Below are 27,536 nucleotides of genomic sequence, written 5' to 3'. Positions count from 1 at the left end.
TTCCTCTGCTTTTTCCACTGGAAGAAACACTCTTTTCTGGTCTGTGTCCAGAATCATTCCCAGGAACAGAAGACGAGTCGTCGGAACCAGCTGTGACTTTGGAATATTGAGAATCCAGCCGTGCTGTAGTAGCACTTCCTGAGAAAGTGCTACCCCCACTACCAACTGTTCCCTGGACTTCGCCTTTATCAGATCATCCAAGTACGGGATAATTTAAACACCTTTCTTGCGAAGGAGTATCATCATTTCAGCCATTACCTTGGTAAAGACCCTCGGCACCGTGGATAACCCAAACGGCAGCGTCTGGAACTGATAGTGACAGTCCTGTACCACAAATCTGAGGTACTCCTGGTGAGGAGGATAAATGGGGACATGAAGATACGCATCTTTGATGTCCAGGGAGACCATGTAGTCCCCCTCCTCCAGGCTTGCAATAACCGCTCTGAGCGATTCCATCTTGAACTTGAACCTTTTGATATAAGTGTTCAAGGATTTTAGATTTAAGATGGGTCTCACCGAACCGTCCAGTTTCGGTACCACAAACAGTGTGGAATAGTAACCCTTTCCTTGTTGAAGGAGGGGTACCTTAACAATCACGTGCTGTGAATACAGTTTCTGAATAGCCACCAACACTGCCTCCCTGGCAGAGGGAGTTGCCGGTAAGGCAGACTTTAGGAAACGGCGGGGGGGAGACGTCTCGAATTCCAGCCTGTACCCCTGAAGTACTACTTGAAGGACCCAGGGATCCACCTGTGAGAGAACCCACTGTGCGCTGAAAGTTTTGAGACGGGCCCCCACCGTGCCCGGGTCCACCTGAGCAGCCCCAGCGTCATGCTGTGGACTTACCGGACGCAGGGGAGGACTTCTGCTCCTGGGAACTAGCTGTGTGTTGCAGCTTTTTTCCTCTATCTCTGCCTCTCGGCAAAAAGGAGGAGCCTCTAGCCCTCTTGCTTTTTTGGGGCCGAAAGGACTGTACCTGATAATACGGTGCTTTCTTTTGCTGTGGGGCAGTCTGTGGCAAAAAGGTAGATTTCCCAGCCGTAGCTGTGGACACGAGGTCCGAAAGACCATCCCCAAACAGTTCCACCCCTTTATAGGGTAAAACTTCCATGTGCCGCTTTGAGTCGGCATCACCGGACCATTGCCTAGTCCATAACCCCCGTCTGGCGGCAATGGACATAGCGCTTACTCGTGATGCCAGCCGGCAAATATCCCTCTGTGCATCACGCAAGTATAAGACTGCGTCTTTTATATGCTCAAGCGTCAGCAAAATATTGTCCCTATCCATGGTATCAATATTATCCAAAAGGGAATCTGACCACGCAGCAGCAGCACTGCACATCCAAGCTGATGCAATCGCTGGTCGCAATATAATGCCTGAGTGTGTGTAAATAGCCTTTAGGGTATTTTCCTGCTTTCTATCAGCAGGTTCCTTCAGGGCGGCCGTATCCGGAGACGGTAGTGCCACCTTCTTTGACAAGCGTGTCAGCGCCTTGTCTACCCTAGGGGGTGTTTCCCAATGTGACCTATCCTCTAGCGGGAAAGGGTACGCTGCCAATAATCGTTTTGAAATTATCAATATCTTATCAGGGGAAGTCCACGTTTCCTCACACACCTCATTTAATTCCTCAGATGCAGGAAAAACTACAGGTAGTTTTTTCTCACCGAACATAATACCCTTTTTTGTGGTACCTGGGGTATTATCAGAAATGTGTAAAACATGTAACAGGTGGACCTATTGGAGGGTACACTAGTCTCATCACCGTCGACACTGGAGTCAGTATCCGTGTCGACGTCTGTATCTGTCACCTGAGGTAGCGGGCGTTTTAAGGCCCCTGATGACATTTGAGACGCTGGAACAGGCACAAGCTGTGTAGCCGGCTATCCTATGTCGTCAAACCTTTTGTGTAAGGAGTTGACACTTTCACGCAATTCCTTCCATAAGTCCAACCACACCGGTGTCGACCCCTCAGGGGGTGACAGCACATTCACAGGCATTTGCTCCGCCTCCACATCATTTTCCTCCTCGTACATGTCGACACAGCAGCACCGACACCCAGCAGACACACAGGGAATGCTCTTACAGAGGACAGGACCCCACAAAACCCTTTGGGGAGACAGAGGGAGAGTATGCCAGCACACACCAGAGCGCTATATATCACAGGGATATCACCTATAAAAGTGTGTTTTCCCCTTATAGCTGCATAAATACTTATACTGCGCCTAATTTGTGCCCCCCCTCTCTTTTTTACCCTTTTCTGTAGTGCAGGACTGCAGGGGAGAGCCAGGGAGCTTCCTTCCAGCGGAGCTGTGAGGGAAAAATGGCGCCAGTGTGCTGAGGGAGAAGGCCCCGCCCCTTTTTCGGTGGGCTTTCTCCCGCTATTTTAGTGTATCTGGCAGGGGTTAATATACACCTATATAGCCCCTGGGGCTATATATGGTGTTAGTTTTGCCAGCCAAGGTGTAATAATTGCTGCTCAGGGCGCCCCCCAGCGCCCTGCACCCATCAGTGACCGCAGTGTGTGGTGTGCATGAGGAGCAATGGCGCACAGCTGCAGTGCTGTGCGCTACCTTGGAGAAGACAGAAGTCTTCAGCTGCCGAGTTTCTGGACCTCCTCTTGCTTCTGGCTCTGTAAGGGGGACGGCGGCGCGGCTCCGGGAACAGACAACGAGATCGGTGCCTGTGTTCGAACCCTCTGGAGCTAATGGTGTCCAGTAGCCTAAGAAGCCCAAGCTACCACCACTTAGGTAGGTTCGCTTCTTCTCCCCTTAGTCCCTCGCTGCAGTGAACCTGTTGCCATCAGGTCTCACTGAAAATAAAAAACCTAAACTATACTTTCTTCTAGGAGCTCAGGAGAGCCCCTAGTGTGCATCTAGCTCAGCCGGGCACAGAAATCTAACTGAGATCTGGAGGAGGGGCATAGAGGGAGGAGCCAGTGCACACCAGGTAGTCCTAAATCTTTCTTAGAGTGCCCAGTCTCCTGCGGAGCCCGTCTATTCCCCATGGTCCTTACGGAGTCCCCAGCATCCACTAGGACGTTAGAGAAAGTACTTTTAGCCTTCAGAGCAGAAGGAGCCGTACTTGGTAGGCAAGCTGTTTTTTTTTTTTTTTACCAAGCAGTTGATCTATTTATTTGTATAGATACAGTGCATCCAGAAAGTATTCACAGAGCTTCACTTTTTCCACATATTGTTATTTTACAGCCTTATTCCAAAATGGAATAAATTAATTTTTCCCTCAACATTCTACACACAATACCCCATAATGACAATGTGAAAATATATATATATATATATATATTTTTTTTTTTTTTAACTTCAAGAATTTTTATTGAGAAAAAATATAAATTTTTATGGGGTACAGAAAAGAAAAGAGGGGATGAGTAGTACATCATACAACATGGTATATAGGTATACAATAAAACATAAATCAAACGGAGGGGTACAAGAGGGGGGAGGGTAGGGAGCATCCAGTAAATCCAGAGTGCTTGTACTCTCACGGGCTAGAGAGGAATCAAGTGAACCTTCTCGAGAAATAGAGGGACAGAATACGCCCAACAGTTATAGATGCAATACTAGAGATCCTAAAGCGACAGTACGGGGAGGGAGAGAGAACCAATAGCGTTACAAAGGGAAACCTAGAATCCAACATAGTGAATAGAGGCTATTGAAGAGAAAGAAAAAGGAGGAAGGTATGTAGGAATGTGCAGAGGGCCCATCGATACATTTATAGGAGATAGTGTTGGCTGGAATAATTGGGGGAGGAATTTCAGTAAGCTGGTACAGCAACTCATTACTCACTGTCCGGTTGTTCAATTAAACTAGTCTGAGGAGGGTCGCTTGGAAAGGGGTTACGAAAGTAATGGGAGCCCTCGCCAGCCGTAACAAACTGCTGCCACAGAGACCAATTTTTCCTTGGAGAGGGTGAACTGTCGGGAGGGGGGAAATATTCAGTTTCCATAAGAAAGTGGTGATTCGTTTTGTGGATTACTTTTAGTAAAGTAGGGGGCGCAGGTTGTTTCCAGAGTTGGGCCAAGTTAGAGCGAGCGGCAATTAAAATGTGACCTAGTACATATCTGCTAGATGGGGGGACCGACGAGGGAACAATATGTAATAACGCGAGGGCAGGGTCCGGGGTTAGGCGAGTATCGAGAACTCTATTAATCAGGTCAAAAACTTCAGACCAATAATTAAGAAGGTGTGGGCAGGACCAAAATATGTGAAAGATGTGTCCCACAGAGCCACAAAGCCTCCAGCATTTATTACTGCTGGAGGGCCAAAATCTGTGCAGTCGGTCGGGGGTCAAATATATTCTGTGGATTAGTTTTATGTGCATCTCGGTGTGGTTCAGGCATCGGGACATGGAGTGGGAGGCTAAGCAAACTTTTCGCCAGTCAATCGGAGATAGCGTCCTGCCTAAATCTGATTCCCATTTCAATTGTGCATTAGATTTGGAAGGGGAAATAGGAGTAATCAGTAGGTTATACCAGAATGTGATATCACCCCTGGATTTATTCAAGGAGAGACGAGAGAAAATCATTTGTGAGATCATGTCCGATGACAATGAGGCATTGGGAATCGATCTCCACCAGTGTGCGACTTGCAAGTAGTGAAACAGTTCTGAAGTGGGTAGAGAGAATTTAAGTTGAAGGGCTGGAAAAGGCAGTAGAGAGAGTCCGTCGAGAAGAGCACTTAAACATGTTATACCTGCTTGTTTCCATTTAGAGAGATTCAGATGGGGTATCATCTTTGTGAGTGTAGTGATGGAGATCTGGGTGAGACAACTGGTAGGGGTATGTAGAGTGGCAGATAGTTTGTCCCAGGATGTTAGCGCAGCTTGTGTGGATGGAAGCAGGTATGGAAAGGCAGGCCGGAGCCTATTGGGAATGCGGAATAAATCTGCAATGGGCAACGGAAGGGCTCGAGTCTGTTCAAGGTCCACCCAACCTATCTGGGTGTTGACATCAAAACAGTGTTTAAGAGAAGCCAGGAGACAGGCTTCCTGATATAGGAGGATGTTAGGTAGGTATAGACCTCCTAGTGCTTTAGGCAGGACTAATTTAGAATGTGCCAGGGAAGGCGGCTTCGAGGACCAAACATATCTAGTCATTATAGAGGAACAGGTCCGGAGGGCCTTCTTTGGAAAGTTATATGGAATCGTGCAGAACAGGTACATTAATTTAGGGAGAAGAGACATTTTAAAAGCAGCCATACGGCCTAACCAGGAGACCTCATAGGAGGCCCAGGAGTTCGCCAGGGCCTCAAGCGTCTCTATTAGAGGGGAGAGATTGGAAGTGAAAACTTCGGGAGTATGGGTCGGGATATTAATACCAAGGTATTTTATCATGAGGTTCTGCCAATTATAGGGGTAAAATGATTGGAGGGCTGGCAAGGAGTGGGAAAGGTTGATGGGTAAGGCGTCTGTCTTAGTCGTGTTGAGCTTACAATAGGAAGCCTGGCTATATGCATCTAAAGTAGAGTGTAAGAGAGGAAGAGTGTGGATGGGATCAGAAATAAACAGGAGAACATCATCTGCAAAGAGACTTAATTTGTGTCGGGAAGATCCAAATTGCAATGCTGGAAAATGGGGATTATTCCGGATTGAGATGGCTAGAGGTTCAATTGAGAGGACAAATATTAGGGGGGAGAGGGGACACCCTTGAAAAGAGAGTGGTGAAATCCTTGATGGCGCTTCTGATGTACCGATTGCTGCCTTCTAAATCCAACTATGGACTTATCCCAAACAGTCCAAAAAATTAAACAGTGTGAATGGTGGTGGTGCGGACTAGATGGCGCTATCGCTCAAGCGGTGATGGTGAATGTGAGAGTGTTAGAACAAATACTTAGCTGGATTGTTTCCAGATGAGAGACCAGGTACAATCTAGGTCCAGTTTCTGATGGATATCTCACCCATATTTAAAAAAAAAAAAAAAAAACACAATATGTAGCGAAATCGCTTCAAATGGGAAAGATGTAGAACTGTTTAAGCTGTGATTATTTCGTCAATAAACAATGGGGGTTTTTACTAGGTGATACGAATATTCGGAAGATGGATAGGTTTTTTTAAATATAAAAAAACCCAACATACAAAGACAGTATCCTCATATGAACACACCTGACTTACTCAAAGACAGGTGGTAACAGGTCCATAAAGGTATCTTTCAAAGATGTGATATGCTCTTTGTCAAATAGATGGTTTAGGTGGGCGTACCTAACACTCACGTGAGAGACAGTAGATATCCTCATATAAAGGTTTCTTTCTGTGACATCATTCCACAGGGGTTATCATTGTAGTTGGATGTTCAATGATGGAATGCTCGATCATATATGGAATGTAAAACATAAACACATAATGTGTAGTGGGTTCAAGAAAAAGATTTCCTAGATGCTATGTATAAGCCTACCTAGGTATCTCTCTAGGCTGGCAATGCAAACATAAAATTCTTATAAACACACCTGACTTACATAAAGACAGGTGCCTGTGTGCCCATAAAGGTATCTTTCATGCAATATGCGGTTCTCTATCAGTCAAAATCAGTGAAAGAGGCGTACCTCGCACTCACATGTGGAACGGTCGATATCCTCATATAACGGTATCTTTGAAGGACCTCACTCCACCCTTGTCTAGTACCATTGGTGATAGGAAAGGAGTCGGAGAGGAATCCATTGCTGAGCACCCGGGCCGTGGGGGAGCTATATAGCGCCAAAGCAGAAGTCAAGATACGATCTCTAAAGCCAAAATGAAGATGAACTTCACGCATATATGTCCAGTTCAGTCTATCGAAGGCCTTCTCGGCGTCTAAGGACAGCAAGAGAAGGCCTTGGTCATTTGAGAGTGAGTCAATCAAGTTAAAGACCCTGCCTGTATTATCCGACGCTCGTTTCCCAGGCACAAAACCAGTTTGGTCCGGGTGCACCAGCAATGGAAGGAATTGGTTAACGTGTGTCGCAATCAGCTTGGCATACAGTTTAATGTCACAATTGAGCAGTGCTATAGGACGATAGTTGTGTACGTAAGCCGGGTCTTTGCCAGGCTTGGGGATGGTGACTATACGTGCTTCCAACAGTTCTGGTGGGAGGGTGCCTAGACTCGAGAACGCGTTGAATAGGGCAGTCAAATGGGGGGTAAGAATATCGTGGAAAGCAATATAGAAATCAGCAATAAACCCGTCAGGGCCAGGGGCCTTGTTTCGGGGAGAGGTTTTAATAGCTTTAGAGATTTCAGCAGGGGACCAAGGGGCATTAAGTGATGACAACTGCTCCTGGGTAAGAGTGGGAAAGGGAAGATCATCTAGAAAAGAAGAAATAGAGAGAGGAGTGGGTTGGGGAGTTGAGGAGTCATCCAGCAAGTTGTAGAGTTTGGCATAGTATTGTGCAAAGAGGTTTGTTATGTCCTTAGGGTTTAAGACTTTTTGTTTTGAGGGGGAGTAGAGAAAATAAGAATTTACTTACCGATAATTCTATTTCTCGTAGTCCGTAGTGGATGCTGGGGACTCCGTCAGGACCATGGGGAATAGCGGGCTCCGCAGGAGACAGGGCACATCTAAAAAAGCTTTTAGGTCACATGGTGCGTACTGGCTCCTCCCCCTATGACCCTCCTCCAAGCCTCAGTTAGGTACTGTGCCCGGACGAGCGTACACAATAAGGAAGGATCTTGAATCCCGGGTAAGACTCATACCAGCCACACCAATCACACCGTACAACTTGTGATCTGAACCCAGTTAACAGTATGATAACAAAACGAAGTAGCCTCTGAAAAGATGGCTCACAACAATAGTAATAACCCGATTTTTGTAACAATAACTATGTACAAGCATTGCAGACAATCCGCACTTGGGATGGGCGCCCAGCATCCACTACGGACTACGAGAAATAGAATTATCGGTAAGTAAATTCTTATTTTCTCTAACGTCCTAGTGGATGCTGGGGACTCCGTCAGGACCATGGGGATTATACCAAAGCTCCCAAACGGGCGGGAGAGTGCGGATGACTCTGCAGCACCGAATGAGAGAACTCCAGGTCCTCCTTAGCCAGAGTATCAAATTTGTAAAATTTTACAAACGTGTTCTCCCCTAACCACGTAGCTGCTCGGCAAAGTTGTAATGCCGAGACCCCTCGGGCAGCCGCCCAAGATGCGCCCACTTTCCTAGTGGAGTGGGCCTTTACAGATTTAGGCTGTGGCAGGCCTGCCACAGAATGTGCAAGTTGGATTGTGCTACAGATCCAACGTGCAATTGTCTGTTTAGACGCAGGAGCACCCATCTTGTTGGGTGCATACAATATAAACAGCAAGTCAGACTTTCTGACTCCAGCCGTCCTAAACTATATATATATATATATTTTTAGGGTCCTGACAACGTCTAGTAACTTGGAGTCCTCCAAGTCCCTAGTAGCCGCAGGCACCATAATAGGTTGTTTCAGGTGAAAACCTGACACCCCCTTAGGAAGAAACTGGAGACGAGTCCCAGTTCTGCCCTGTCCGAATGGAAAAATTAAATATGGGCTTTTGTAAGACAAAGCCGCCCATTCTGACAATCGCCTGGCCGAGGCCAGGACCAACAGCATGGTCACTGTCCAAGTGAGATATTGGTCAACAGCATGTTCACTTTCCATGTGAGATATTTCAACTCCACAGATTTGAGCGGTTCAAACCAATATGATTTTAAGGAATCCCAACACTATGTTGAGATCCCATGGTGCCACTAGAGGCACAAAAAGGGGTGTATATGCAATACTCCCTTGACAATCTGGACTTCAGGAACTGAAGTCAATTCTTTCCGGAAGAAATTCTACAGGGCCGAAACTTAAAACCTTAAAGAACCCCAATTTTAGGCTCAAAACACTCCTGTTTTCAGGAAGTGTAGAAATCGACCTAGTTGAATTTTCTTCGTGGGGCCTTCCTGGCCTCACCCACGCAACATATTTTCACCACATGTGGTGATGACATTGTGCGGTCACCTCCTTCCTGGCTTTGACCAGGGTAGGTATGACCTCTTATGGAATGCCTTTATCCTTCAGGATCCGGCATTCAACCGCCATGCCGTCAAACGCAGCCGCGGTAAGTCTTGGAATAGACATGGTACCTGCTGAAGCAAGTCCCTTCTTAGCTCCCCAGGCCCTTAGTCCTCTGTGAGCATCTCTTGAAGTTCCGGGTACCAAGTCCCTCTTGGCCAATCCGGAGTCACGAGTATAGTTCATACTCCTCTATGTCTTATAATTCTCAATACCTTGGTTATGAGAAGCAGAGGAGGGGACACATACACCGACTGTTACACCCACGGTGTTACCAGGACATCCACAGCTATCGCCTGAAGGTCTCATGACCTGGCGCAATACCTGTCCCGTTTTTTGTTCGGGCGGGACGCCATCATTTCCACCTTTGGTCTTTGCCAATGGTTCACAATCATGCGGAAAAACTTCCCTATGAAGTTCCCACTCTCCCGGGTGGAGGTCATGCCTGCTGAGGAAGTCTGTTTCCCAGTCGTCCACTCCCGGAGAGAACACTGCTGACAGTGCTATCACATGATTTTCCGCCTAGCGAAAAATCCTTGCAGTTTTTTCACTGCCTCCAGCTTCTTGTGCCGCCCTTTCTGTTTACGTGGGCGACTGCCGTGATGTTATCCCACTGGATCAATACCGGCTGACCTTGAAGCAGAGGTCTTGCTAAGTTTAGAGCATTATAATTTTGCTCTTAGCTCCATCTATGTGGAGAGAATTCTCCAGACTTGATCACACTTTCCTGGAAATTTTTTCCCTGTGTGACTGCTCCCCAGCCTCCCAGGCTGGCCTCCGTGGTCACCAGCATCCAATCCTGAATGCTGAATCTGTGGCCCTCTAGAAGATGAGCACTCTGTAATCACCACAGGAGAGACACCCTTGTCCTTGGATATAGGGTTATCCGCTGATGCATCTGAAGATGCGATCCGGACCATTTGTCCAGCAGATCCCACTGAAGAGTTCTTGCGTGAAATCTGCCGAATGGAATTGCTTCGTAATAAGCCACCATTTTTACCAGGACTCTTGTGCAATGATGCACTGACACTTTTCCTGGTTTTAGGAGGATCCCGATTAGCTCGGATAACTCCCTGGCTTTCTCCTCTGGGAGAAACACCTTTTTCTGGACTGTGTCCAGAATCATCCCTAGGAACAGTAGACGTGTCCTCGGAAAAGCTACGATTTTGGAATATTTAGAATCCACTCGTGCTGTCGTAGAACTATTAAAGATAGTGCTACTCCGACCTCCAACTGTTCTCTGGACCTTGCCCTTATCAGGAAAGCGTCCAAGTTTCTTTTAAGAAGAATCATCATTTCGGCCATTACCTTGGTAAAGACCCGGGGCGCCGTGGACAATCCAAACGGCAGTGTCTGAACTGATAGTGACAGTTCTGTACCACGAACCTGAGGTACCCTTGGTGAGAAGGGCAAATTTGGACATGTAGGTAAGTGTCCCTGATATCCAGTGACACCATATCGTCCCCTTCTTCCTGGTTCGCTATCACTGCTCTGAGTGACTCCATCTTGATTTGAACGCTTGTATGTAAGTGTTCAAATATTTCAGATCTCACCGGGCCGTTTGGCTTCAGTACCACAATATAGTGTGGAATAATACCCCCTCCCTTGTTGTAGGAGGGGTACTTTGATTATCACCTGCTGGGAATACAGCCTGTGAATTGTTTCCAATACTGCCTCCCTGTCGGAGGTAGACGTTGGTAAAACAGACTTCCGGAACTTGTGAGGAGGAGACGTCTCGAATTTCCAATGTACCCCTGGGATACTACATGTAGGATCCAGGAGTCCCCTTGCGAGTGAGCCCACTGCGTGCTGAAACTCTTGAGATGACCCCCTACCGCACCTGAGTCCGCTTGTACTGCCCCAGCGTCATGCTGCGGACTTGGCAGAAGCTGTGAAGGGCTTCTGTTCCTGGGAATAGGCTGCTTGCTGCAGTCTTCTTCCCTTTCCTCTACCCCTGGGCAGATATGACTGGCCTTTGCCCGCCTGCCCGTATGGGGACGAAAGGACTGAGACTGAAAAGACTATGTCCTTTTCTGCTGAGATGTGACTCGGGGTAACAAAAGGTGGATTTTTCAGCTGTTGCCATGGCCACCAGGTCCGATGGACCGCCCCTTTATACGGCAATACTTCCAAGTGCCGTCTGGAATCTGCCTCACCTGACCACTGTCGTGTCTTCGTCTGGCAGATATGGACATCACATCTACTCTTGATGCCAGAATGCAAATATCCCTCTGCGCATCACGCATATATAGAAATGCATCCTTAAAATGCTCTATAGACAATAAAATCTTGTCCCTGTCAAGGGTATCAAAATTTTCAGTCAGGAAATCCGACCAAGCCCCCTCAGCGCTGCACATCCAGTCTGAGGCGATTGCTGGTCGTAGTATAACACCAGTATGTGTGTATATACTTCTTAGGCTATTTTTCAGCTTCCTATCAGCTGGCTCCTTGAGGGCGGCCGTATCTGGAGACGGTAACGCCACTTGTTTTTATAAGCGTGTGAGCGCCTTATCCACCCTAAGGTGTGTTTCCCAACTCGCCCTTACTTCTGGCGGGAAAGGGTATACCGCCCATAACTTTCTATCGGAGGAACCCCACGTATCATCACACACTTCATTTAATTTATCTGATTCAGGCAAAACTACAAGTAGTTTATTCACACCCTACAAAATACCCTTATTTGTGGTACTTGTAGTATCAGAAATATGTAACACCTCCTTCATGCCCTTAACATGTAACGTGTGGCCCTAAAGGAAAATACGTTTGTTTCTTCACCGTCGACACTGGAGTCAGTGTCCGTGAGGTAAATGGGCGTTTTTACAAGCCCCTGACGGTGTCTGAGACGTCTGGACAGGTACTAATTTGTTTGCCGGTCGTCTCATGTCGTCAACCGGCTTGCAGCGTGTTGACATTATCACGTAATTCCTTAAGTAAGCCATCCATTCCGGTGTCGACTCCCTAGAGAGTGACATCACCATTACAGGCAATTTGCTCCGCCTCCTCACCAACATTTTCCTCATACATGTCGACACACACGTACCGACATACAGCACACACACAGGGAATGCTCTGATAGAGGACAGGACCCACTAGCCCTTTGGGGAGACAGAGGGAGAGTTTGCCAGCACACACCAAAATGCTATAATTATACAGGGACAACCTTTATATAAGTGTTCCTCCCTTATAGCATTTAATATATATTTATATCGCCAAATCAGTGCCCCCCCTCTCTGTTTTAACCCTGTTTCTGTAGTGCAGTGCAGGGGAGAGCATGGGAGCCTTCCCCTCAGCCTTTCTGTGAGGGAAAATGGCGCTGTGTGCTGAGGAGAATAAGCTCCGCCCCTTTCTCGGCGGGCTTTTCTCCCGGTTTTTAAGAACTGGCCTGGGTTAAAATACATACATATAGCCTTAATGGCTATATGTGATGTATTTATTTTGCCAATAAGGTACTTATATTGCTGCCCAGGGCGCCCCCAGCAGCGCCCTGCACCCTCCGTGACCAGGTCAGTGAGCCGTGTGACAACAATGGCGCACAGCTGCAGTGCTGTGCGCTACCTTCATGAAGACTGTGAAGTCTTCTGCCGCCTGTTTCCGGACCTCCGTTCTGCCTTCTTCTTCAGCGTCTGTAAGGGGGATCGGCGGCGCGGCTCCGGGACGAACCCCAGGCTGACCTGTGTTCCGACTCCCTCTGGAGCTCAGTGTCCAGTAGCCTAAGATCCCAATCCATCCTGCACGCAGGTGAGTTGGAGATCTCTCCCCTAAGTCCCTCGTTGCAGTGATCCTGTTGCCAGCAGGAATCACTGAATGAAACCTAAAAAAAAACTTTTCTAAACAGCTCTTTAAGAGAGCCATCCAGATTGCACCCTTCTCGGACGGGCACAAAAACCTAACTGAGGCTTGGAGGAGGGTCATAGGGGGAGGAGCCAGTACGCACCATGTGACCTAAAAGCTTTTTTAGATGTGCCCTGTCTCCTGCGGAGCCCGCTATTCCCCATGGTCCTGACGGAGTCCCCAGCATCCACTAGGACGTTAGAGAAATTTTATTTTGTTTCTAGCTTGTTGGGCTCGTAGTTTGCGGGCTAGCAGTCTACCAGATTTGTTACCTAGGAGATAAAAATTTTGCCTCATCCTATGCAATGCCGCATCTGTACGAGCAAGCAGCAGTTGTTGGAGACGGCTACGTACATTAGATATTTCTTTTTTAAGAAGTCTGGAGGGATTAGCTATATTCTCTGCTTCGAGAGCAATCAGTTCATCTTCTAATTTCGACTGCAATTGGAGGGCTTGTTTTTTGAGGGTGGCACCAGCCTTGATAGCCGCGCCACGAGTAACTGCTTTAAAGGCGCACCAGTGGTTCACAGTAGAGGTGTCTAGAGGGGAATTAGTAGCTAGATAGGAGTTTATGGAGTCAAGGATACGTTTCTTGGACAAAGGGTTATTCAGGAGGTAAGGGTAGAGGCGCCACTGTCGTAAAGGGTGCTGGCTGTCATGAAGGTTCCATTTCCAGAGGACGGGGGCATGGTCAGACCAGGTGATTGGAAGGATATCTATATCCCTAGTTCTCTGTAGAGACCATTTGTCACATAGAATTAGATCTATTCTGGAATAGGAGTTGTGAACCGAGGAATGGAATGTATATTCCCGTCCCGTGGGATTACGGGTTCTCCATATATCGTATAGATCAAATTCTGTGAGCAAATTGCGGAAGGCTAGGGGGGGGCCGGATTGGGCAGATGGGATGGGGTGAGAGGGATAGCGAGATTTATCTAATTTCGGGTCTAAAACTAAGTTATGATCCCCCAATATGACCAGAGAGCCTTTAAGCGATTTACGTATCGTGAGGAAAAGTTTACGTAAAAATGGTACTTGGTTAGAGTTGGGGGCATATAGGCAAACTAGTGTAGCTGGTTTATCGACAAGGAGGCCCGTTAAAATCAGGTATCGGCCATTTTTGTCCGAGATCTGAGAATGGAGGACAAAGGAAACATGTTTGCTAAACAGGATAGCCACCCCGTTGCGTTTGAACGGGCCATTTGCAAAGTATCCTACAGGGAAGTTGCTGTTTTTAAAAAGGGGAGGGTTAGCAGAGGTGAAATGGGTTTCTTGTAATGCAATTACATCAGCTTTTTGTTGTTGGAAAAAAGAGAGTGCCAATCTGCGTTTGTTAGGCGAGTTCAGTCCTTTAACATTGAGAGAGAAGATTCAACATTGGAAATACATGTCAGAAATGAAATGAAGAAATCTAGAGAGGGCATTGTAGGTGGGAACATGTAAAAAATCAGAGTACCACAGTAAATGTAGAACAAAGAGGAGTCTGGAGCTCAGTAGGGAAAGGGGCAGGTGTCTGAACCAGGGAGTGGGGAAACAAAAAAAAAAACAAAAAACAAAAAAAAAGGTCCGGTATACTGGACCTGCATGACTACTGCAGGGGAGGGAGAACAAAAATACGGGAACTTGCAGTAGTATATAAAGGGTTGGAGGCGGGCTGGCGGAGCAGACACCGCCACTTCAACATAACCTGAAAAGATGCAAACATGTATAGTAAATCACGTAGAAAAACATGGATAAAAGCATAAGGGGCGAGAGCACAGGGTCATCTGTAAGTGTTACTAAGACAGAATAACGCCCCTTAACAAATAAGACAAATCTAGACGACAACTAATAACATTGTAGAAGAAGAACCAATGAAAAACAAGAAAAAGAGTGAACCTGTAACACATAAACCTGGATAAGAATAGGCAAATGAAATGAGCAGCAACGTCAGTAGGGCTTTCCATCTCAGTAGAGGGAAAGGTGTCTAAAGCCTCAGAGGGCCAAAGCACAATTGGAAGGACCTAACATAACTATCACATAGCTCAGGTATTAGACCAGTCGTGGCGAACAGCAGAAGTACGCGGCGGTGCAGCCGACTTCTGAACGGTAATGTCCCAGTCCATCAACAATTTAACTCCCGCATCTAGGGAGGATACGATGAAGGTAGAATCCTCGTAGGTAATTATCAATTTAACAGGAAATCCCCAACGGTACATGATGTCATGTGATCTGAGGGCGAGAGTGATGGGTGCAAGGGCCCGCCTCTTTGCGATGGTGACAGGAGAGAAGTCCTGAAAAATTTGAAGACCCCCTAAGGTATCTGAAATTTTGGATTCTCTAGCCGCTCTCATGATACGTTCCTTAACGGGAAAGAAATGGACACGGAGGAGGGTGTCTTTAGGGAGGTCAGAAGAAACGGTGCGAGGTCTGGGAAGGCGGTGGATGCGGTCAATCAGGAGCTCTGCAGAGTCCGCAGCAGGGAGTAATTTTTTGAATAAGGATGTGGCATAGGGTTCTAGCTCAGAGTTGGTGACCGAGTCCGGTATGCCCCTGATCTTGATGTTGTTTCTTCGCGACCTGTCCTCCATCTACACCATTTTTGATTTAAACTGGTCCAGCTCCCGTTGCTGGAGGTCATGGGAGGAGACTAGTTCGTTATGGGATGTAACCAGTTCTTCAACCTTGCGTTCCCGGTGGTCAGTTCTGTTCCCTATTGCTACCAGCTCGGTCTTGACCTCACGGACAGCAGAGGTCAGGTCTTTGGAGAGTTCTGACTTGAAGGCAGCCAAAATCTGGCAGAGGGATCTCACTGTCAAGGGTGCATCAGATTCACAGTCAACTCCTGAAACTGTGAGAGTGGAGGATAGGAGATTCGACATCCCAGGGTCCGGCATGGTAGATGGAGAGAGGGCACTTTGTAAAGGGGAGATCTGAAGGGGTTTCTGGGGGGGGGGGAAAGGAGATTTTAGGAGGCACCGAATCTTTGTTCTTTTTTGGAGGCATTCCTCGACGCCAGGGAAGTATCCAGATGTTGAAAAGAGGTGCACCGACGGAACGGGGACCGAATGGAGGATATATGTGAAACAGGAGCACTCAGTCACATTGGCAATCAATACATGTTGATTAAGTGAACAGAAGTGGCGGTGGAGGGAGTAAGCAGCTCTCACATTTCGGGGTTTACTCCCTTAGGCACCTGGAGGGTTGTAGGGCAGTTAGCTTGAAAGTGTGGCAGGGCCGTAGATGAGTGACACCAGTACAGGGATCAGCTCCGCACCAGGGGAGAGAAAGTTCAACGTGGAGAAGCAAAGCTAAAGACGCACAGGGCACTTCGTCTTGCTGGTTGCCGACAGGAGCGGCCACTTTCTTCTCCGGGGCCCTCTGGAGGGCAGCTCCTAGTAGAGAGATGGGCCACAGGAGTGGGGGGTAGATGTGCGTCGGACCTGCGTGAGAAAAGGACGCCAGTTCCAGCGGCGCTATATCGGGAGGAACTATTTAACGGGAGCACCCCGTCACAGGAGCAGATGGTAGCAGGGAGAGGCGTATCGGCACTGATCCTCCAAACCGGGAATGTGGCACTCGTGGGCAGGCACCAGGACCGTAGTCCACAGTGCCTTGGCTGTGACAGGGCACAGGTAGTTGGGCTGTGGAGCAAAGTCTCGATTGTGCAGGGCCTCAGAGGGGTGAGTGAGCAGGCACACTAGTGGGGAGAGGCAGAGGCAAGTGAAAATGCAGGGGGACGCTGGTTACAGAGTGCATAGGAGGGTCTGGCACTGAAGAAAGCTCTGAACTTACAGTTTGGGTGTACCAAGATGGCCGCTGCCAGGTGTACAGGCAGGATAACTCCTGGAATAACTGCAGCTGCTGAGGGCTCAGAGGGTGCCAACCCACTTCCAAGTGTGCCCGAGGGGTCTGTGGAGGTAGGAGGTGAAGTGCCCACAAGTTGGAGCAGGCAGGGGAGCAGCCACAGGTCCCGTTTTGGCTGTGATCAGGTCCTGGAGCTCGTTTCTGGGGAGGCCTTCAACTCGAGGCCCCGGCTTCAGGGTAAGGAGTAGGCCCCAGGCTGGGAGCTGTGTAAAAATCCACTCTGCGGTACCCCTGAGCACAGGGAGGTATCCACAGCTGTGGGCAGAGCTGAGCCAGAGTAAATAACCACAGGGGTCTGCAGTAATAGTTGGCTTTTAACCCCGAGGGTGCAGGAGCTCTAATAAATCACAGCCTCTCAGAGCTGCATCCAGGCCACGCCCCGTAGGCAAGCTGTTTTAGCGGAAGCCAGGTCAGCCACAATCTTGTTGAGATCTTCTCCAAAAAGAATGTCTCCTTTAAAAGGAAGCACCTCCAGTGTTTTCATAGAATCCATATCCACGACCGGGACCTCAACCACAGGATACGGCGAGCCAGGATGGACGTAGTAGCAGCCATAGCCGCAAGCACCCCGGCATCAGAAGCAGCCTCCTTAAGGTAAAGAGAGGCTGTGGCAATATATGAGAGACATTGTATAGCATGATCAGAAGCATTAGACGGCAACTCCGCCTCCAGCTCCTGAGCCCATGCCTCAATAGCTTCAGCCACCCATGTTGCTGCAATGGTTGGCCTATGCACAGCCCCCGTTAGGGTGTAAATCGCCTTTAAACAACCCTCCACACGTCTATCCGTCGGTTGCTTCAGAGAGGTGATGGTAGTTACAGGCAGAGCGGAAGAAACTACCAGTCTCGCCACCTGAGAATCCACAGGCGGGGGAGTTTCCCAATTTTTAGTGAGCTCCGCAGATAGAGGATATTGAGCCAACAGTCTCTTATGTGGTGTGAATTTTGTTCCCGGATTTTCCCAGGAGTCCTGACGTATGTCAGCTAAATGTTGAGGAGGGAAAACCTGTTTAACCACCTTCTTACGTTTAAACCTATCAGGCGTCTTAGAGGCCACCTCAGGCTCAGGGTCATCAGAAACCTGAAGAAATATCCTGACAGCCTCAATCAAATCAGGTACATCCACCAGTAATATCCCTTCCCCATCAGAGGCGTCAGAGTCTGTGGGGTCAGTGTATGCCCCATCCTCCTCAGAGGATGTATCCGGCATAGTGGTGGATTGTGAGGAAGTAATGGCCCATTTAGAAGACTTCTTAGTCGCGGACAGGTGAGCGAGAGTGAGACTTATTTTTAGTCATAGAGCGGTTCAAATGTTGTAACTGAGAGGAGATTTGATCCACCCATGGCGGATTGACTGCAGGGACCATAAACTGCTGTACTGGCACAGGAGGTCCCACAGGGGGCGTAAGTTTAGTTACCAGCGTATTCAACAACGTGGAGAACGTAGCCCAAGGTGGGTCAGTGGTGGCCCCCGGTGCTACGGACCCACTGGGGTGTAAGGAACCCCCAGAACCTGAACTCTCCGCTGCCATATTATCCTCAAAATGAACTGCAGCGTCACCACGCCGCGTGGGAGACGCCCCAGAACCGTTGCCCCTTGTAGCTGACAAAACGAGAAGCACAACAACAGGCAACCTAGTACAAAATTTGCAGCGATATAACTAACCAGAGCCCCTGGTATAGTGTGTTTACACAAACCGGGAATCCCAGAGATATATGGTGACTATGAAACACAGAGAAAAATACAAAACCAGTATGTTCTGTGATATACCTATATTAGAAAATAAACCTGACACACATGCCCCTCAGGTTACAGAATATAGGAATAGCACGCTGAGTGAGATACTCTAAATGGCAGCCACGCAGCAGCTACATGCACACACACATATAGTCACAAAGGTACAATGCAGAAGAGAATGAGGAGTGCGGTCACTCATGACACTACTTTTGACATTTATTAAGAAAACAGATGACGCTGATATATGTCAATATATCTAAAGACCTTACTAACGTCATCTCGGCGACACAATGTGTCAATGTCTATAATCAAGTCATATAGTGCGCTGAATAGATATTTTCAAAAAGGCGCTTCAGGGAATGGGCTGCGCCGATGCTGATATATACAGGTCATGACACTCGGGAATATGCAGGATAAACGACTAGTATATGATTCAATATAAATGCATGTCTATACTTAACCATAGCTGGAAAACAACCATGATAAACAGAGCAGAAGTCACAAGATAACTACATATAATAGCATACAATGATGTCAACAACATATGTGGCGAACTATGTTACAAGTAACAGTTCCATGAAATTTATTTGTTTAGACCGGCTGGAGCAACAGTGTTCAGTTTATGTATCCAGCGGGTCTCCAAACGTAAGAGCTGCTTTGCTCTATCACCCCCTCTGATACTTATTGGCACATGGTCAATAATCTTGTACTTGAGAGATGATAAGTTGTGCTTGAATATTTTAAAATGTCTCGCCACTGGTTGGTCATGATTGGCTCCTTCTAGGGCTTGTCTAATGGCCATACAATGTGTGGCCATTCGTTCCTTAAACATACATGTGGTCTAAACGAATACTTAATAAATGTCAAAAGTAGTGTCATGAGTGACCGCACTCCTCATGCTGATTACACATGGCATTGCCACCATCGGTACTAATAACGTATATTACTGATTTGCAGGATTCATTTCAGCATGATGGGGCTACTTGACACAATCATCATTGTTTTTACGACATCCCGCTCAGTATGCCCTCTGTGTCATATGTTTTTGAGGATGCACATTTACACTGGTATGTCTCCGTCTGTTTGTAATGGTCTCCTGGCAACGGCTCACGGGTCTCCGGTGCAGACTCGGCACCCGGCGCAATTGCTGTGACGTCATTCACCCTAGCCGCAGCCTCCGGACCACGAGTTCACACTGTGGGTGATTTCTTCTATAAAGGTATGTGTTTTTGTATGCTCTGTATCCTGACGAAAGTTTTTCAAATAAAACTGAAACGTTGATGCTTTATAGGCTTTGATTGCCTTTATATTACTATCAGTTACTAAGTCCTGAGAGTGCCGCCAGCTTTCCTCCAACTATATATATATATATATATATATATATATATATATATAGTTATATATATATATATGTGTGTATACATATATATGTATAAATATGTATGTATGTGCATATATATATATATATAAATATATATATATATATATATATATATATATATACACACACATACAGTTAACAAGAACTGAAACACTGTTTGCTGAAACCACAATCCAGCGTCTTACTTCTGATATGCTAAGAGTGCTGCACCCATGGAGTGGTATATATATATATATATATATATATATATATATACACACACACACACATATAATGTCTGGCACTTCCAGATGTAGTTGATAGTATCTACCCTATTTCACCCCTTTATCAAGATTTATAACCTATAAGTCTCGATAAAGGGGTGAAAATGCCTGTCAGCTTTCTTTACCAAATCCCTGGAGTGCCTTCCATTTTCTCTCTCTCTCCCTCTGTGTGTGTATATATATATATATATATGTATATATATATATATATATACCTCTGGAAGAGTAGTAGAATCATCTCCAGCTACTACACCTTTGTCTGTATACCCACAGCGCTGCTTGTTCCCCTCCTACGTCGGAGCCAGTAATTATTAGTAAATGGCGCTGTGCTACTGGCACTGGAGGATGAGACGTCATGACGTCTCATCCCCCAAGAAGGAGCCGAGGTACAGGACTTGGAAGACTGGAGTTGGATCTGAATCTGCCTGACCATGCTGGGACCCGCAAGCCAGCTCTGAGGTCTGTGTGGGGGAGAAACGTATTAAATATATTTTATAGTGTCGGGGTGAGAGCTTCATTTAAATTACTGTATAAAGGGTGGGGGGGATCATTAAATCTGTACATCACAGCTAACACCAGGGGGCGCAAAATGAAGCAGTTAAATTGTTGCTCCGTTTAGACTCCCTGTAGCCTCGGGGCTAACATTTTATCTCGCAGCCTCCTTAGGTACGAGAAAAAAAAATGTATGGAAACTAAGCACTTTGGGCATACAAACGGGTGTTTGTACGCCCAAAGCAGGAAGTCTAGATGGGTTTGCCCATTTTAGGTGGCTAAATCTGATCTGTTTGGGTGCGACGTGCGCAATGTGCATGGGCACCCAAACAAATGTTTGGGCGTCTAAAAAGTCCTATTTAGATGGGATTTTTAGACTCCCAAAACAATTGAATCTGCCCCTAAGAGTGTGCACACTATCTTTTGTGAGATGTATTCAAGAGAGATAAGAGTTCATGAGGGCCAAGCAGTAGTAACCAGTGGCCAACTAATCTATGTCATCGCCATGTTATATTTAGGATCACTAATGGCATGTAAGGCATTACCCCTCCTGTCACAATCATGGGATGTTTTATAGATTGCTCCTCACTGAGATTTATGTCCATTTTCTTATATTCAGCATTGTGGGCCAGTCACTAAAATGCTGTCAATATTGTATGTCGGTCACAGTGATGCTCTCCGTATTGTCTGGTGTTTACTTAATTGCTTTCCGTATTGTTTGACGGTCACTAAAGTGCTCTCCGTATTATCTGGTGGTCACTACAATGCTCATATTGTCTAGCTGTCATTAAAATGCTTTCCCTATTGTCTGACGGTTAGTAAAATGCTCTCCGTATTGTCTGGTGGTAAATAAAATGCTCTGCGTATTGTTTGACAGTCACTAAAATGCTCTCCGTATTGTCTGGCAGTCATTAAAGTGCTCTTAGTATTACATGGTGGTCCTGCAGACAGTGTTGTTATTGTTACTTTTTATAGTGTTATTATTTTTATATTTATGTTGTTCATAAATCTAAAAATGAATATAATATTTAAAGAAGTCCATTATGCATGTGAGTGGCTGGGTGGAGGGTATTGGAGGGAGCAGGGGCGTTATTGTGTAGCTCTGCCTAGGGTGTCTTGAAACCTTGCACCGGCCCTGCCCGTGGGGCACTATTTGTAAGACCCATGGGTCCAGGCCAGAATGAACCCAGAACTGATTGAAAAGTTTCATACGCGCCCCCACCTGAGCGGACTCCCGCAAGGGGAGCCCCAGCGTCATGCAGTAGATTTGGCAGAAGCAGGGGATGATTTCTGCTCCTGTGATCCTGAAGAGGCTGCAGACCTCTTTCCTCTTCCCCTTCCTCTACTTGCAAAGAAAGGGGAACCTTTACCTCTTTAGTATCTATTGGGCCGAAAGGATTGCATCTGAGAGTGATGCGTCTTTTTTGACGGTGTAGGCACATAAGGTAAAAAAGTCGACTTACCTGCGGTAGCCACAGAAACCAAAGCATCAAGGCCGTCACCAAACAAGGCATCTCCAGTATAGGGGAGAGACTCCATATTCTTTTTTTAATCTGCATCAGCATTCCATTGGTGAATCCACAACGCCCTCCTAGCCGAGACCGCCATGGTAGCGGCCCTTGATCCCAAGAGCCCAACATCTCTCATGGCCTCACGCATGTATGATGCAGCGTCTTTTATATGACCCAACATCAAGAGAATCTCGTCTTTATCGAGCGTGTCTATATCGGATGACAAGTTATCCGACCACTTTTCAATAGCACTACTCACCCACGCACAGGCAATGGTAGGTCTGAGCAGCGTACCATTGGTCACATAAATAGATTTTAATGTGTTTTTTCAATTTGCGATCCGCCGGCTCCTTAAGGGCCGCTGTCCCAGGTGCGGGGAGAGCCACCTTTTTAGTTAATCGTGACAGTGCCCTGTCCAACGGGGGGCGACTCCCACCTTCTCCTGTCCTCTGCCGGGAAGAGATAAACAACCTGAATTCTTTTAGGAATTTGACATTTCTTATCAGGATTTCCCCAGACCCCCTCAAAGAGGGTGTTTAGTTCATGGGAAGAAGGAAAAGTTACCTCCACTTTCCTTTCTTTATAAAGGTACACCTTCTTGTCAGGCAAAGAAGGGGTCTCCTCAACGTTTAAGACGTCCTTTATAGCTACAATCATGTACTGAATGCTCTTAGCTAACTTCGGATCTATTGTGGAACCACTAGGGTCGACACAGGAATCAGAGTCCGTGTCGGTATCAGTATGAATTAGTTGGGCAAATAATCTCTTATGTGACCCCGAGGGGTCTTCTGTGAGAGAAAAGGCAGAGCTTTGTAACATCACATCCTCCACAGACTTTCTCCAGGTCTGTGCCTCAGACTCAGATTTATCCAATCTTTTTCTGATATGATTCACACTATCACGCAAATCTTTCACCCAATCAGGTTCGGGTGGTGCCGACACGGTCACCACATTACAATTCTGTGTCCCTAATATAGCTTCCTCCGGAGAAGAGCACTCTGCCACAGACATGTCACACACGTGTACCAAACACTCCACAGACACTCCGGGCTTACAGGGGACAGACCCACAGTAAAATCTGTCAGAGGGATACTGAGAGGATTTGCCAGCTTACACCCCAGCGCCAGTAACACAATGCCTGTAAAACAAAATTGCCTACAGACCTGCAGCACTTTTACAATTATAAATATATCACATGCAAAGCACCAAATTGCACTGTGCCCCCCGTTTTGCACCCTGATACTTGTTCAGCAGTGAAGGACCAGCGATCTCCTCTGCAGCCTGGAAGGGGAGAAAATGGCGCTGAGTAGTGTGCTGGCTAACGGAGGAAGAAGCCCCGCCCCCGCAATGGCGCGCTTCTCTTCAGATTATCCCACTGTAATATTTATACTGATGGGGGTAGGACTGTGCCACCGCACCATATGTCCCCTCTATGCCAGTTTTTTATGAGGTATCATGCTGCCCAGGGCGCCCCCCGCGAACTGCACTCTATTGTGCATGTGTGATATGGGAGCATGGCGCGCAGCATTCCCGCCCGCTGTGCGGTACCTTTCAGCCGTCACTGCAACATAGATCTTCTTTCTTATTATACTCACCCGTCTTCTGACTTCTGGCTTTGTAAGGGGGGGTGACGGCAGGCTGTGGGAGTGAGCATCTAGGCGCAGCTAGCGTTCAGGACTCTTCAGGAGCTAATGGTGTCCTGTCAACCAGAAGCAGAGCCATGAAACGCTCAGGAAGTTGGTTCCTACTTCTGCCCTCTTGACCCACGAAGCAGGGAGACAGTTGCCAGCAGTGCTCCCTGAAAATAAAAAAACCTAAGTCTTTTCAGGTTAACTCAGTAGAGCTCCTCAGAGTGCATCCAGTCTGCCTGAGCACAATTTCTAAACTGAGGTCTGGAGGAGGGGCATAGAGGGAGGAGCCAGTTCACACCCTTGAAAAGTCTTAAAGTGCCCATGTCTCCTGCGGATCCGTCTATACCAGAGGTTCTCAAACTTGGTCCTCGTGGGCCCACACAGTGCATGTTTTGCAGGTCTCCTCACAGAATCACAAGTGAAATAATTAGCTCCCCCTGTGGACCTTTTAAAATGTGTCAGTGAGTAATTAATATACCTGTGCACCTGCTGGGTTTCCTGCAAAACATGCACTGTGTGGGCCCACGAGGACCAAGTTTGAGAACCTCTGGTCTATACCCAATGGTTCTGAAGTGGACCCCAGGATCCTCTAGGACGCAAGAGAAATATATTTCCCTCAATAGTTTGTAGTGACAGAGGAGGGTGTAGGATAAGAGATTACTGTAGTGACTGAGGAAGGAGAATATATGACTCTTTTCTGTAATAAGTGATTATTACTCACCTGTGCTGATATCTGTAGGGATTTCCTCCTCCTTACACTGCTGATCACCCCTCACATACGTCTCTTCTTCTCCCTCTATATCTTCTGCCTTCATATCAGTCACATACGTCTCTTCTTCTCCCTCTATATCTTCTGCCTTTATATCAGTCACATACGTCTCTTCTTCTCCCTCTATATCTTCTGCCTTCATATCAGTCACATACGTCTCTTCTTCTCCCTGTGTATCTTCTGCCTTCATATCAGTCACATACGTCTCTTCTTCTCTGTCTATATCTTCTACCTTCATATCAGTCACATATGTCTCTTCTTCTCCCTCTATATCTTCTGCCTTCATATCAGTCACATACGTCTCTTCTTCTCCCTCTATATCTTCTGCCTTCATATCAGTCACATACGTCTCTTCTTCTCCCTCTATATCTTCTGCCTTCATATCAGTCACATATGTCTCTTCTTCTCCCTCTATATCTTCTGCCTTCATATCAGTCACATACGTCTCTTCTTCTCCCTCTATATCTTCTCCCATCATATCAGTCACATACGTCTCTTCTTCTCCCTCTGTATCTTCTGCCTTCATATCAGTCACATACGTCTCTTCTTCTCTCTCTGTATCTTCTGCCTTCATATCAGTCACATACGTCTCTTCTTCTCCCTCTGTATCTTCTGCATTCATATCAGCCACATACGTCTCTTCTGCTTCCTCTATATCTTCTGTCGTTATATCTGTCATATACGTCTCTTGTTCTCCCTCTATATCTTCTGTTTTAATATCAGACAGACTTTCTTCCTAAAAAACAAACACACAAAAAAACACTGTGACATTTGCATACAGTCAGATTAAAGTTTGGTGAAACAGTATAATATCAGTGTATAAGACACAGCAACTCTACAGATCATATATTGACAGTTCACAACACCCATAGAGGGAGAAAATAACTTGTGGCGAGCCCGAATGGGGATTTCTAGCGCCCTCACCGCTGCTGGCATACTGGTGGCAAGGATGCAGCTGTCAGTATACTGACGGCCAGCGTCCCGGCCGCATTTAAATCGTACGTATTCCACCCACTTACCTGATCCTTCTGTAGGATCCTGTGATTCTCCTCTGTACAATCCTGGGAATACAGAGGACGGGGACATCTCTCTGGGGTATCTCTGTTACTGGGCCCATCTGTAGGAGACACACAGTGACTGAGTACAGTGTATATATGTGATTATCAGGTGATGTGTGTATATAGGGGGCCCCCATACCTGCTCCCCCCTGTACAATACATGACAGTCTTCTCTTACCCAGTGATGTGAGGGGCCGGTGATTCTCCATCATCACGTCCTTGTACAGACCCCTGTGTTCCTCTATATACTCCTCCTCCTGCATGGAGACATAGACAGTGACATCCTGACACCTTATAGACACCTGACACACACAATGATACAGTCATCACCCAGACACATCTCCTGGTGTTACTGTATAATGTCCCATTCCCAGCAGTCACCTCTCCAGTCATCACCCAGACACATCCCCTGGTGTTACTGTATAATGCCACATTCCCAGCAGTCACCTCTCTAGTCATCACCCAGACACATCCCCTGGGGTTACTGTATAATGTCCCATTCCCAGCAGTCACCTCTCCAGTCATCACCCAGACACGTCTCCTGATGTTACTGTATAATGTCCCATTCCCAGCAGTCACCTCTCCAGTCATCACCCAGACACGTCCCCTGGTGTTACTGTATAATGTCCCATTCCCAGCAGTCACCTCTCCAGTCATCACCCAGACACGTCCCCTGGTGTTACTGTATAATGTCCCATTCCCAGCAGTCACCTCTCCAGTCATCACCCAGACACGTCCCCTGGTGTTACTGTATAATGCCCCATTCCCAGCAGTCACCTCTCCAGTCCTCACCCAGACACGTCCCCTGGTGTTACTGTATAATGTCACATTCCCAGCAGTCACCTCTCCAGTCATCACCAGACACGTCCCCTGGTGTTACTGTATAATGCCCCATTCCCAGCAGTCACATCTCCAGTCATCACCCAGACACATCTCCTGGTGTTACTGTATAATGCCCCATTCCCAGCAGTCACCTCTCCAGTCATCACCCAGACACGTCCCCTGGTGTTACTGTATAATGTCACATTCCCAGCAATCACCTCTCCAGTCATCACCAGACACGTCCCCTGGTGTTACTGTATAATGCCCCATTCCCAGCAGTCACATCTCCAGTCATCACCCAGACACATCTCCTGGTGTTACTGTATAATGCCCCATTCCCAGCAGTTACCTCTCCAGTCATCACCCAGACACATCTCCTGGTGTTACTGTATAATGTCCCATTCCCAGCAGTCACCTCTCCAGGCATCACCCAGACATATCCCCTGGTGTTACTGTATAATGCCCCATTCCCAGCAGTCACATCTCCAGTCATCACCCAGACACATCTCCTGGTGTTACTGTATAATGTCCCATTCTCAGCAGTCACCTCTCCTGTCATCACCCAGACACATCCCCTAGTGTTACTGTATAATGCCCCATTCCCAGCAGTCACATCTCCAGTCATCACCCAGACACATCTCCTGGTGTTACTGTATAATGTCCCATTCCCAGCAGTCACCTCTCCAGTCATCACCCAGACATATCCCCCAGTGTTATTGTATAATGCCCCATTCCCAGCAGTCACCTCTCCAGTCATCACCCAGACACGTCCCCTGGTGTTACTCTATAATGTCCCATTCCCAGCAGTCATCTCTCCAGTCATCACCCAGACACATCCCCTGGTGTTACTGTATAATGTCCCATTCCCAGCAGTCACCTCTCCAATCATCACCCAGACATATCCCCTGGTGTTATTGTATAATGCCCCATTCCCAGCAGTCACCTCTCCAGTCATCACCCAGACACATCCCCTGGTGTTACTGTATAATGCCCCATTCCCAGTAGTCACCTCTCCAGTCATCACCCAGACACATCTCCTGGTGTTACTGTATAATGTCCCATTCCCAGCAGTCACCTCTCCAGTCATCACCCAGACACATCCCCTGGTGTTACTGTATAATGCCCCATTCCCAGCAGTCACCTCTCCAGTCATCACCCAGACACGTCCCCCGGTGTTACTGTA

At 47.2% G+C, this 27,536-nt stretch overlaps 1 protein-coding gene across 1 annotated transcript in view; it reads right to left on the bottom strand.

The window, feature by feature from the left end:
• Positions 1-27,536, bottom strand: part of LOC135010448 (zinc finger protein ZFP2-like) — a 65,222-nt gene that overhangs the window by 6,107 nt on the left and 31,579 nt on the right. The window contains exons 4-6 of the mRNA XM_063952366.1: positions 25,710-25,788; positions 25,493-25,590; positions 24,426-25,209 (exon numbers count right to left, since the gene is read on the bottom strand). Of these exons, the coding sequence (XP_063808436.1) occupies positions 24,426-25,209; positions 25,493-25,590; positions 25,710-25,788 (961 nt within the window). The remainder of the gene's footprint in view (positions 1-24,425; positions 25,210-25,492; positions 25,591-25,709; positions 25,789-27,536) is intronic.

The sequence above is a fragment of the Pseudophryne corroboree genome, unplaced genomic scaffold (assembly GCF_028390025.1).
Source record: "Pseudophryne corroboree isolate aPseCor3 unplaced genomic scaffold, aPseCor3.hap2 scaffold_235, whole genome shotgun sequence".
Lineage (NCBI taxonomy): Eukaryota > Metazoa > Chordata > Amphibia > Anura > Myobatrachidae > Pseudophryne > Pseudophryne corroboree.
The sequence above is the reverse complement of the archived record's forward strand: the minus strand, read 5'-3'. Positions and strand labels throughout refer to the sequence as shown.